The sequence below is a fragment of the Lycium barbarum genome, chromosome 6 (assembly GCF_019175385.1).
Source record: "Lycium barbarum isolate Lr01 chromosome 6, ASM1917538v2, whole genome shotgun sequence".
Classification (NCBI taxonomy): Eukaryota; Viridiplantae; Streptophyta; class Magnoliopsida; order Solanales; family Solanaceae; genus Lycium; species Lycium barbarum.
The window spans coordinates 135,118,874-135,132,998 of NC_083342.1; the positions used below are offsets into that span (position 1 = coordinate 135,118,874).

At 33.3% G+C, this 14,125-nt stretch overlaps 3 protein-coding genes across 3 annotated transcripts; all 3 read left to right on the forward strand.

The window, feature by feature from the left end:
• The first annotated feature begins 283 nt into the window (after window positions 1–283).
• LOC132644736 (auxin-induced protein 15A-like) lies at window positions 284–583 on the forward strand. The gene has a single exon (XM_060361342.1). It carries the CDS (start codon window positions 284–286, stop codon window positions 581–583), a length of 300 nt encoding a protein of 99 aa, XP_060217325.1.
• A 4,720-nt stretch (window positions 584–5,303) lies between these two features.
• LOC132599270 (auxin-responsive protein SAUR21-like) lies at window positions 5,304–5,907 on the forward strand. The gene has a single exon (XM_060312562.1). It carries the CDS (start codon window positions 5,442–5,444, stop codon window positions 5,736–5,738), a length of 297 nt encoding a protein of 98 aa, XP_060168545.1. The 5' UTR covers window positions 5,304–5,441; the 3' UTR covers window positions 5,739–5,907.
• Window positions 5,908–10,892: 4,985 nt separating this feature from the next.
• LOC132599269 (auxin-induced protein 15A-like) lies at window positions 10,893–11,475 on the forward strand. The gene has a single exon (XM_060312560.1). The coding sequence runs from the start codon at window positions 10,991–10,993 to the stop codon at window positions 11,318–11,320; it is 330 nt and encodes a 109-aa protein (XP_060168543.1). The 5' UTR covers window positions 10,893–10,990; the 3' UTR covers window positions 11,321–11,475.
• Window positions 11,476–14,125: the final 2,650 nt, after the last annotated feature.

The window sequence follows — 14,125 nt, forward strand, 5'->3', positions numbered from 1 at the left end:
AGAAGGACAAAAAGTAAAAAATAAAAAGAATGAAACCATCCACCGTCGTGCTTTGTTAGGGTGTAACTTGGTCCCACACTGTTCTCATGTTCTTTCAATGTAATATATTTATCAATTAATTATAAGCAACCAATAGATCAAATCCCTATATATATATAACATGTTCACCAATCATTTCCAAACATTAAACAAGCTACCTTCTCCTTCTTCTCCTCCACTTCTTTTTTCACTTGAAAACACTCGTAACTTCTTAATTTTTCTCTTCAAGAAAATTAAGTTCATGATGGGGAAAGGTATAAGGGCAATGATTCGACAAGCAAAGAGCAATGTTTTTGTACGACCAAAAAAGGAGATACCAAAAGGACACATAGCAGTGTACGTGGGAGAGAGGCATTACAAGAAGCATAGAAAGTTTGTGGTTCCAATTTCATATTTGGAACATCCTTTATTTCAAGAATTATTGAGGAAAGCAGAGGATGAATATGGATTTGATCACCCAATGGGTGGTCTTACTATCCCATGCAGTGAAACTACATTCCTCACTATCACTTCTCATTTGAATCTCATTAGTAGATGTCAATAATATTCAGGAACCAAGAATGTTGTTGTACATGCAGAGAGACAGATCCAAGATTTGTCTTTAATTACATTCTTATCAGTGGATCCATTGTACTTTTAAATTCATGGGTTCAAAATTCAATACTTATTGTAATTTAGTGATTTTTTATACACAAATACACATTTAAGTTGTGAAAAATTATGAGTTCAGTTGAATCATAAATTCTTAACTAGATCCGCACCATGTATATGCATGCGTACATTCTATCTTCCGATATCTTTAATCAATTTCACCAGCACAACGTAGCATATTGTGTGTTCTAGGCTCATTATTGCACTAGATGCACTATATTTGTCGCTTTCACAATTTTGAAAAATATTGACAGAGTCTTGATGAAATGCAAACTATGCACGTAATTTTACTTCAACTTAAGAAGATACATTGATCCTCGGATAAATTGTTCTATATATATACACTCTATGTTCAGAAATCAAAAATTGAACGACAAGGTATATAGAAGAGAAGAGAGGAAACTAATGCGTTACGTTTACGTAAAAGGAAAAAAAAATCTCCTTCGACTTTTCTATTGGATTCAACCAAACAAGGAAATAAGTCATTTTTCCCTCCCATACTTACACTCTCATGCAAGTACACTTTTTAATAGATTTTGTTTCTATTTTCTCAAAATCTCAACACACATGCATGCCAGCATATTGTGAAATGTGAATTATATCATAATACTCCCTTCAATCCCAAGCATTTTTTTTTTACGAGTAGCATTCATCTTCATTATTTTGAAGACGCAAAATATGAATGACGTTCCAAAATGGATGAAAATCTAAATGTACTGTACCTTTAAGATCAAAGCCTTTCCTTTTCCTACAGGCAACTGAAGGGCATTAAAAGTTTAGAACTGTGGCACTTGAAAACCTGGTCGCCAATACAAACAGAGTTTAAGTTTCATACGTACGTTGACAGTAGTGCAATTCTTTTTTAAAACAATCAGGTCACATAAAAGACACTAACTAAAGGCTGGTATCGTCCATGATTATAAGTACGGATTAATACCTAAAAATGAGACATAATCCGCTGAAACATCTTAAAATACACTAAGGGCTCGTTTAGTTGGAAACAACTTATCCCGGGATAACTTATTCCGGGATTAGTTATTCCACCTTCAAGGTGGGATAAAAAAATACTATAATGTCGGGATTAGTTATCCCGAGTTTTTATTCCAACCAAACATGGGATAAGGTGGCACTAAATTTTATCCCATGACTATTTTTTCTTATCCATCATACCAAACGAGCCCTAATAGTATAAAAAAAATCACAATATCCATGTATATTTAAGTTGAATCAATACAGGAAAAGATTGTTCCGACACTTCACAGTCTCATTTAAGATCAAAGAATGACTTCCACTTCTTTAGGGCAACAATAAGGTACGGTTTGCAGTAGGAGTAGCACTTGACGCTGCTTTGCATGGCTGGATTTTCAGATTTTTTATAGGGAATATTAATTTGCGGTGGAAAAGCAGTATAGAGAAATATACTTTTTAAATTATTTTTAAAAATCCGTACTTTACAACGTCGTTAACGACCTACTAACACACTGGCAATAATTAAATATGACATCGGTGCGGTTATTTATGGTAGTTTATTTGTGCGGAGGAGGAGGATTAGTCTACTTTAATTTGTCAACATCTAGAAATTCTTTCAATCTTGTTTTTCCCTAATCATAATTATTGTTAATTCTAAAACTCTTAGTGGTCGTTTGGTTTGAGGTCAAAATAGTCCCGGGATTACAATTCCGGGACTAATTTATACCATCTGTTGGTATTATTTTATACCATCTGAAAGATGGTATAAAATAATACCAGTATAAGTGGGTTAAGAAGGTATAAGTTGAGTTATTCCAGCACTAATTTTTATACCACGTTTGGTACAAGGTATAAAATAATCCCGGGATAAATCTATACCTTATACCAAACATGGTATAAAAATTAGTACCGGTATAATCCATGTTATACCTTAAACCAAACGACCACTTAGAGTCTCTAAGTCACGCTGATATGATTCTGTTATGACTCTGTTTAGATGGAAAATCGCTTTCGATCATTTGTAAATTGTAATACTACCATTTATTATCTGGATCTGAGTCACAGATTCTGTGATATCGATAATTCTACTTTCAATTTAATTTAAATAGAAATGCTCATCGTACTGCTATATGAGTTGTTAAGATTAATTGCTTTTCTCTTTTGTACATTCATAAAGTTCTTTTAATATCTATGCAGACACGTTCCAGTATAAGAATAAAGATTTATTGTAAATATTATATGTGCTTCGTTTTCATTTCCTTACGACAACTTGTTTTCATTTCCTTACGACAACTACTTCGCAGTAACATCAATGCGGAATTAATAATATGTTGCATTAATTTAAATATTTATATATGTACGCGGAGAATTAGATGTGCAAACAATACATACATATATACTGGTATTATTATTCGTCTATCTAATAATCTATTTAGTTAGTTTGTCTATTCCTTACGAAATGCATTGGGCTGTTTGTTCTCTAATTTGTAAGTACGAAATTCGTGTTTAATTTGTTCACACTTAGGAGTTATTTTCCTTAATTTGTTTGGTCTTCCACTCCTTTCTGTTACAAGTCAACTTGATTAATGGACAATCACAAGTCAATTTTATGTTGAATAACAAACATAATTCAATCGCCTCTTGACCATTTATTCATTTAACAATTTAATATAGGACAAACTTTGTGGGCAATCTATTAGAATATTTTTCATGCAAGTCGCAATTAAAAATACCTGACGCGAATTGTTACGATATTACCGAAAGTGGAAATAACGGCTCTACATTGCCAAGTCCATGCATATGAGCAATTATAAAGCTTTTGAAAAAAGAGTTTAAGTTATATGTATCCAGTAACAAATACTTATATAGGTAATTACATGTAAAAATAATTATAAGCATTAATTGGTAATCTATCAAAATTGATAACTAACCTATTATTACAGGATAAATTTTAATTGATAGTGTTAAAAAATCTTTATACTGTCGGTATATATATACCTTAAATCCTTTAGAAATAATTTTAAAGCTTGGAGGCAGGAAAGAGTTTGTACCCGGCTAAGAAAGAGTAATCTTTAGATAATGACTGCATATTTCACAACTAAATGTACATCAAAGGACATGCAATTTGATTTTTGTTTGAAGAATTTCCATACTGATTGTATTACACAACTAATGTCTAAGGAAGAGGCAACATCAAATTGTATTAGGGGCCGGGGATGTTGTTTTTATGTTTGGTCGTGTTTTGGACACAAACATTAATATGGATGAAAAAAATGTCCAAGTTGGAAACAATGGCCGAATGACGGCAAGGCATGCCAAAATTCAGGAATAGCAAATGCAAGTGGATATATGCTTGAAATGCTCATTTTATATAACTTATCTTTACACTTACATACAATTATTCATAATAAGTGAAATTAGTACTCCTCTGTCTCATTTTATGTGATATACTTTCCTTCTTAGAGCTTATGACTTTTGGTTTATTTTTGTTATTTTGGCTTAAAAACAAGTGCTTAAAAATATTTTTTTATTATGCCCAAATACTACAAAAGTGCTTAAGAGTTATTTTGGCTTAACATCACCTAAAATAAGCTCATCCAAACAGGCTCTTACGCTGTCAAAAAAGAATGATACAATTCTTTATTTAGAAATAATTTAATATAAAACTTTCCCTTTTATCCTTAATGAAATGATTTACAACCACACAAATATTTATGACTTGTTTTAGACCACAAATTTCAAACGTCTTCCTTTCTTTCTTAAATTTCGTGCACAGTCAGACTATATCATATAAATTAGGACTGATTCACTGAGAGAATAATAATTAACTTGAAAAATGAGGCACTTAACCTGCTAGCTACAATAAGTTAATTGAACATGACCATGTATATAAGTTGAATATCTCTCGTAGTATATATTCAAGCATCAAAAAGTTAGTCATTACCATCTTTGCCACACCTCGTTCCTCCCTAAGATTGGTACTTAGTTCAAAATTGGAACAATCGAGTTTTGTCAAAAATATAATTTATGTGACACTTTCATTTTTTTTATGTCAAATTGAAAGTCACATTTCTATATTTAAAAATAATTTAATTTTAAAATTTTTATTTTCCCTGAATGAGATGCTATGACCATAAGTATCTAAGATTTGATTTACACCACAATTTTCAAAAATCTTAATTATTCAGTGCCACATTAATTGAAATGGAGGGAGTACTGTATTATATGGCTACTTACTAGCTGTCTGCTAGAAACCTACTTCATGCAGGTGATGTTTGTAAAATTTTGAGGCTAACTCAAAGTTCTCCAGAAAACTCAATGCTAGTACATCTAAAAACTTGTTGAAGAGTAAAGCACGACTATTCAATAATATTCATAGTAAAGAAATTGTAACAATCTCATTACATATGCCTCTGTAGGGAAGATTTTTCTATTGTTTCTGAATGCAATAAGTTCGTAGAAACAAGTAGGCTCCTTAACCACTACAGAGTGATGTCTTCACAGGGAATTGAATATTTAATTTTTATTATTATTGAACAAAATGAGCAAAGCCCATGTGAAGTAGGGCCTCCCTCACAAGGCAGCTAATATAAGTACATAACCTTTCCAGTCCAAACTCCAAACCATTCAGAATATTCCAATTATCAAACACCTTTGGTCCATTCGTCTCAAGTACAAGTTCCACTTCCATTCGTCTCAAGTACAAGTTCCACTTCAATCACTGTCGATCAAATTAAACACCTACTACTTAATTACCTTCAATATCAAAAAGTGATCATATCATGGGTATTCGTTTGCTATCTATGATTTCCGGTGTCAAGCAATTCAACAAATTGCACTCTATTCTTACCAGGAATCAAATTTCAGATGTTCCAAAAGGACATTTTGCAGTTTATGTGGGAGAAACAGAGAAGAAGCGATACGTGGTTCCTATTGCATACTTAAATCAGCCTTCGTTCCAAGAATTGCTACGAAAATCAGAGGAAGAATTCGGGTTTCATCATCCGATGGGTGGCCTCACAATTCCCTGTAACGAGGATGCTTTTTTTCATGTCACTTCTCGATTGAACCGGGCTTAAGTGATTCCTCTTTTAATTTTCTATACGTATAATATTTTTTCCTCTTGCCATGCAAGAGCTGTATATTTATGGGCAAAGCCTTTCCACTGTCTCATACTGTTGAGAGAAATACTGGAAAGGAAAACATACAATCAAATTTTTACCATTCTTCATTATTGTCGTCAGAAAAGATTTGAGTTGTATAAGACTATCTTATTTTTTACACGGCCGGTCAGTGCAGTTTAACTTTTTAGAATACGTCACGTACCATTTTTTTTAATCATATGTATATCATAGACCTCTGATTACCTTATAAGTAGCCTAGCAAGTTATTTAAATATTTTCTAAAATATCCGTACACAGAAGTTAAACTCCGTCGAAAGGTAAATCCCTTCTCCATTTAAAGATAAAATATCAAGATTTTGCTATGTCCAATAATGGGTTCAAATTTACCTAATAGTAACACTTATCAACGCTGCGCGCTATGCCCTGCTGGATGCTCTCTTTCGTTATCCACTAGGAATATTTGCGGTGGGAAAACAGTATGGAGAAGAATATACTCACTAATTTGATTAATTCCTAATTAAGTACTTAACTGTGTCATCGGAGAGGAGCTTTGGAACAAAGTTAAAAGTTGCCTTTGTGTGGCATATGGGTCATGTGTTCAAACCATGAGATCTGTCACGTACTGAAGCACTATTCAAGGTATATAGGTTGACGAGTGCGGCCCTTCGTTGATGTTTCGTGCCAGGGCTACTATATTTTTTTTTCTTTACAATGTCGTTAATTACACTGGCAATAATTTATGAAATCGATGGGTTCTTTTTGTATGGAAATCATGAGAAGCTAGCAGAGTAGTCCACATAGAAATTCTATTAATTTATTCTAAGTATAGTAAGTCACGCTAATTAATGATTATGTTTAGGTGGAATTTCAATCATTTTCATTTTTTTATTATATGGATCTGGGTTGCGGAATTGGAATAAAAGATGTCAAAGCACTTCTGTATAACTGTTGAGTAATTGTCAAGAAATTTCCTTAAATCCATTTTTTCTTTTTGCAGAATTAATAATAAGGAAATCTAATTATTGAACAGCGTCAGCAGTGACTGGTTTAGAGTCGTAGACTAATAGATTTGAACTTGCAACAACATTAATTAGATGAAGTAAAGCTATATATCCCGTAAGAAATTATAATCGTAAGTAATGCCAACTCTCAACGATTTTTTAGATTCCTTCACATTTGTTCGCAAATGTAAAGTCGTCTCCTGTCCACAATATTGAGAAATTCTTTATTCATTTTTTATTTCGTAAAAATTATTAATAATTATACTAAAAAAAAATGTCACGCTGATTGTAGTTATATAGAAAATGGTTCCAATCATTTGATCTTTTATTTTCTGGATCTGTATCACAAATTCTGTGATATTGATGTATGAAGTTCTATTCATTTTAAATGGAACATGTGAAAGCACTACTGTATTAGTAGTAGTTATAATTAAGATAAAATACTCTCTTTCTTAAAAATCAGAACCTTATTTTCTAAGATTTTGCACCGCTCTCGCCCAAGGTTGCATGCGGATTGTCTATGACACCATCTATATCAGTCCAAGTCCACTAATGATATTATCCATCAGCCCAGGCTCGCACGACTTTAAAATGTATTAGTAGGGTCTAAGACTTTTTTGCCGATATATGAAACATAAATCAAACTAAAAATTTCTTCGGAAATTGAAAGAACGCTGACAAACTATAACAAATTGTGTAGCTTATTTATTGCCTTAGCTAGTAGCCTGGTATATATGGATAAGCCATTTATGAATCTGCAGGCACAATAATAGCTTATGATAGATCATAAATGCGCACATTCTTTTTCCTTTCCTTGATCCGGCAACTTCGTGGTAGTAGCTCGTCACAGAATAATTAATGTGTTCCATAAATTTAAAATCATATATACGCGGAGAATTAAATATACAAAGAAATATACATACAGGTTGTAATTTTGGTCAAGTTAAGCAATTTATTTATTTGTTAGTCGTTACTTAACAAAATCATTTGATGTTTGTTCAAACTTATAGTACAGAATTTGTGTTTGTTCACACTTAGAAGTTAGTTTATCGTGTTTCTATTTTCATTTTCTTTCGTTGCAAATCACTTAAGTAATATATTGCTTAGAGTTTGTCCTTCACAGAAGCTCATAGTTTAGTAGTGACTATAATGTTGAAGATATCATTAAATGAATAAAGTGTATTATCTCTAACAACATAATTTTTTAGATGAAACAGTTCCACGCTTCAATATGATATATAGTATCAAATAGATGTATCTTAGGTTCAATTCGAGTCTGAAATCATTATAAAAAATGTGTTTCAATCATCAAGAAAAAGAATCAGGCCCTGCGGAGGAAGGAACATACCGTGTTAAAAATATTAAGTTTACACTTTTTAAATAAGAAGATCAAACAATTCACGATATTCAAATGCTTATCAAATGGGCAGAGTTAGTAAAACTAGTACTCATAGAAATATACTATTTTCATGCAAGTTGCCACTAGTTAGAACATAAGTTGAAAATTCAACACGAAGAATATGCAGAACACAATTTGTGTACTGCCATATGTTTGAAAATTCAACACCAAGACATATGCATGTGGGCATGCAGTTATTTCCGCAGAGGAGGCACGTAGGAATTTGCACCAAAAGTTATCTTTAATTCGATCATAATGACTTCACAACTTTGTGGAGAACTTGAAGATGCAGTACTTTAAGGTACTTAGAACTTTCGTGGAGAACTCCAACGACAAGAAGGCAGTATGGGAGTTGCAATTTGATAGAAAAGGATTAGAGTGCAACATATATACATCTTTTAGGGGCCCGAAATGTTGGTTTCATGGTTTGGTCATACTTTGACACAAACAATAATATGGATAAACATGACCAAAATTGAACAATTGGCGAATAGTGGCCACCGTCATCACCAAAATTCAGGAGTAGATAATCAAGTGGATGGAAGAGTAGAAACCCTCCTAATTCATTTGTATTTATGCCGCAAAAAAGAGATCATTGTTTCCCTAAATTTGACTGAGCTCAAAGTCCAAACTATCCAGTTTACTTGCTAAAGGCAAACTCAATTACTTTTTGGAATATGACCTTTTTGTTAAATTGACTCGATGGAGAATTTGAAATAATCCATCAAACAATTGAGTCACTATGAATAAAAAATAGTGCAACCTGACGGGTCAAAATGCAATCTAAACATTCAAAATCAAATTTGGAGATTCAGAATTATGTAAATTTAAAGGAATTTAAAGTTAATGATTTTAAAAAATATACATAAGATTCTACGTACTCTTCTTAACTTTTTCAAAAAGCAAAATAAAATAGGAGCAAATGTTCGGACATGTTGGATAGATTGAGTCATGACATATAATTTGAAATCATCTTGATCCAGACATACATGACCAATTTTTTTGGTTTAATCCCAAATACTCGCCCTACTGTAGTTAGTGTATGACTACTACTGTTTGCTACATTTCTAATGACTACCGATCGATTTCAAAGAAACTGAAGTTGCATCTCTTCTCCACTAAAGAGTTTTATGTGTTTTCACGTCATTTGAGATCCCAAAAAATGGAGAAATTCCTTTTGTTAGGAACAAGTACAAAATTTATATTCTAGTCTTTGCAAGTTCCTGATCCCGGCACACCCTATCGCATGACAAATATTGTGAAAATCTAGACAATCACGGGTAAAGAAACATGTGTGGGCTTGAAAGGCTCAGGAGTCGGGATATTTGATACTCCTCCGTTCACCTTTACTTGTTCACTATTTTCTTTATAGATTTTCATTTTTACTTATCAATTTTCACATATTAAGGTAAGACGAAAAAAAAATTCTTCTTTTACCCTTAGCATTTATTACTCATTTCAAATCATCTCCAATACAACTATACACCACTTAATAGGGGTATTATGGTAAAATACCTATCTTAATCATTATTTTTTAAACAACATGAAAAATCAAAACTTGATAAGTAAAAGTGAACGGAAGGAGTACCTTATCCTCTGTTCCTCTGTACTAGGAACTTGAATCAACTTGTGAAAATTTTCTACTATACGACTATTTTCGAGGCATCAAATTTCGAAACTACAGCAACCCAATGCAATAAATTCGAAGGAATACAGTATAGTGGTGTCACGTCCTTAGTCTTCAACTAAGCGCACGTGCGGCACTTGACAACTTGCTCACGATCTTGCTATGCCAAGTCAGCCTAGTTTACTACACTCAAGATCGCTAAGGGAATAGTAATTGAGAAAGACAGGAGAAATTTGCTAGAAGGAAGCTTTTTATTATAGAAGACTTAGAGCCTGTTTGGATGGGCTTATGCCTATAAGCTGTAAACAGCTTATAAGCTAAAAGAAAATAAGTTGGGGTAGTCTAACTTATTTTTTTTGGCTTATAAGCTGCTTTAGATAAGCTAAGTCAAATGGGCCCAATTATCGTTTTGAGCTTATTTTAAGCACAAAATGACTTTAAGCTGGCTAGTCAAACACTCAAAAAAATTGAAAACAGCTTATAAGCAACTTATAAGCCAATCCAAACGGGCTCTTAATTGATTTTGCTTGATGATTTACAAATGAATGACTCTCCTATTTATACTACTCACCTAGGGACTAGTATGTAAATAATAATTATTATACAAGTCCCTACATATTTACAAATAAGCTCCTATTCTAGAAATCTCTACACAACTAGATTATTCTAAGGACTTTCCATGCAATTCCATAAGGTTCTAAGGTCTTCCATGAGAAATCTCTATATTTCTCTAGAATCTTCTCACATAAGCTAGCCTCCTCTCCATGTAATCATCCACATAAGCTTCCTACATGACAAAAATAGTTTCACGTGGCGCCTAGGTGACATGATGACGTGGCGGGTCACAGTGGGCTGATTAATTATTCACAGGGGAATTGGATATGTTAATTTATTTATTTATTGTTTTTTGTTGATGAGCAATATAACCATACTGTAAAGCCATGTGAAGTGGGGCGCGTCTCACATGCGACCAATAGTCCACAAGGACGGCATACCTGCGGTGGTAACATATTGCAAGGTGACTACTATAAATATAAGCCTTTCCAGTGCAACCTTCAGAACAATAACAATTCATCAAACACTTTACTACTTTAGTGCATTATTCCTCTCAACAAGTTCCAGCTCAATTGCAACCCCATCTTCAAACACCAAAACTTACCTTCAATATCAAGATCTAGTCATGGGTATACGTTTGCCATCTATTATTTCCAATGTGAAGCAATTCCAAAAACTGCATTCTGTTATTAAGAGAAATCAAATATCAGATGTACCAAAAGGACATTTTGCAGTTTACGTGGGAGAAACAGAGAAGAAGCGATACGTGATTCCAATTGCATGCTTAAATCATCCTTCGTTTCAAGACTTGTTGCAAAAAGCAGAGGAAGAGTTCGGGTTTCAACATCCAATGGGCGGTCTCACAATCCCCTGCAATGAGGATGCATTTTTTCATGTCACTTCTGGATTGAACGCTTCTTTACAAAATGAAGAAACAATTAAGATGCAGCGTTAGTGACAGATTATATTAGAGCTTAATTAGTGCTTTCTCTTTCGTTCATTTTTTCCTCTTGCAATGCAAGAGCTGTAAATTTATGTGCATAGCCTTTTCACTGGTGGCTCATAATGTTGAGAGAATTGGAAAGGAAAGTATACAATCAATTTTTCACAATTTATTCGACAAAGATACAAGTTGTTAATACTGACAGTTTAGTTAGTACTTACTGCTTAATTATTTACGTTATCAATGCAGTTTAACCTCTTTAGCATAAATTATTTATTGATTGTTTTTATCAAGTTATCAATTAATTTGTCTCAATTTATATATGTGGCACAATTTGAATTTTTGGAGTCAAATTTTAAATTTGACTATAAATTTGAACATGGAATCTTTAACCTTTTTTGTTTAGATTAAATGTACATATTTCAAAAAAAAAAACACGTAAAAAGTACTATAAGTTACAATAATTTAAAAGACATATGAAAAGATTATTGTGACTCTCGATATTCGAAAGGTAATGTATAAATTACAGCAATAATATACTGTAGCTGATCGGCATGCAAGCCCTCCCCAGAACCCGCTTGGTATGATTATACGAGGTATATTTATTGTTGTTGTGATCGGCATTCACCCCATTTTCGTCAATTTTTTATTTGTATGGAATTAAGTTTTGCCGAATTTGTCCAAAGAGAAGTTCCTTTAATTATATTTATTCTGATTTGATCACTATAATAAGTCACGCTAATAATTATTTTGATGGATTTAATCAATTTTATTTTTGTATTATTGGATCTGGGTCACAGATTTGGAATAGTAGATGTTAAAGCACTTCTGTATTAAAGTAGTTGTCAAGAATATTTTCTTTTCTCGTTTAGATCAACCATACACTTTAAGGCCTCATTTGTTTTCATTAAGATTAAGACGTCTGAATCTGAATTGACGTCTGAATCTGAATTCACATCTGAATGATTAAGATGTTGTCTCTAGATCTAAACACTGAATGATTAAGATGTTGTCTCTAGATCTAAACACTGAATGATTAAGATGTTGTCTCTAGATCTAAACACTGAATGATTAAGACTGTTTGTTTTTCAATATCTAAATGTATTTATTTAAACATAATAAATATATAATTAAAATAAAAAAGTAACTAAATCTTAGAAAATAAATACAAAGTTAATAAAATAAAAAATTATTTAATAAAAAATTGAAATATTTATGTTTGCTAGTAATGATAGAGATGTTTGTAGTGGTGGCGGGTGGGGTTTTTTTTTGGGGGGGAGGGGGTTATAGGTGGTGGGCCTGGGGTCGTTTGAGGGAGGTGTAGGGAATGGGGGTGGGGTTTGGGTGGTGGTCGGAGGTTTGTGGGGTGGGGTGCGTAGGTGGGGATTGGTGTGGAGTTGGTAGTGGTGAGTGGAGGGTAAGGTTGGGGGTTAGTGTGGTGTTGTTGGTGGTAGGGGGAGTAAGGTTGGGAGGTGGATGGTGAGGTTGGGTTGGTTGCGGGGTGTGGGGGGTGAGGTGGGTAGTTTTAGGTAGGTGGGGGTGAGGGGGTTGGGGCGGTGTTGGTGGGGGTGGTGAGTTGGGGGGTAGATGGTTGAGGTGGGTAGTGGAGGGTTGGGGTGGGTGGGGGTGGGTTGGTTGCTGGGTGGGGGGTGAGGTGGGTAGTTTTTGGTAGGTGGGGGTGAGGGGGTTGGGGTGGTGTTGGTGGTGGTGGTGAGTTAGGGGTGGATGGTTTGGGTTGGCAGTGGAGGGTTGGGGTGGGTGGTGGTGGTGGGGGGTGTTGGAGCCTGTGGTAAAAATTATCCATATAAAATACCTCTTAATGAAATTAAGACTTTGTTCTAGATCTTAATGATTAAAACCTATTCAGACCAAATAAGTGTTTAGATCTTAATGTAAACAAATGCACTTAATGGCCTAAGGTCTGAACCATTCAGATTCAGACCTCCGTTAAGTGCAAACAAATGAGGCCTAAATCTTTTTTCTTTTTTCTTTTGCAGAATTAATAATACTATGGAAATCTAATTGTAAAGCAGTGACTAATAGAATACTAGATTTGAGCTTGTAACTATGATTAGATTTTACAAAGATATCCCATATGAAATTATAATTGTGAGTAATGCCTATAATTTTTAGATTCCTTCACATTTGTTCGTAAATGTAAAATTGGCTCCTGTTCACAATATTAAGGAATTCTTTTATTTATTTATTCGTTCATAATGATTATCGATAATTCTACTAAAAATATAGTCACGCTGTTTATATTTATATAGAAAATGGTTCCTATCAGTTTGAGTTTGTATTGCCTGGATCTGTATCGCGAATTGCGTGATACTGATATGTGTATGTACTTTAGGGTGGATCATTTTCTATGTTAATTTTTTTTTATTTTAAATGAAACATGAGAAAACACTACTATATCGGTGGTAATTTTGATTCTCTTTCTTAGTATCATAACGTTCTTATTTTTTATTTTATTTAGTAAAGAGATGAATAGAAATTGAACCGAATAACAATGATAAACTTAAACTCGTAACACTACATATTATAAGTTATATTGCCTACCCTCACCACATAAAGAGCCCGTTTGAATTGACTTATAATTGGTCAAACCAGATTATAAGTTGTTTTGTGGTTTTTTATGTGTTTGGCAAACCAGCTTATAAGCTAAAAAAAGTGCTTAAAATAAATCAATTTCTTTTTGGCTTATAAGTTATTTTTTGGTCAAACCAGCTTATAAGTCACTTTTTTTAAGTTAGGCCAAACGGGCTCAAAGTAGTGTTTATATCTAACTAATTGATGCATGATATGTATTTGAAC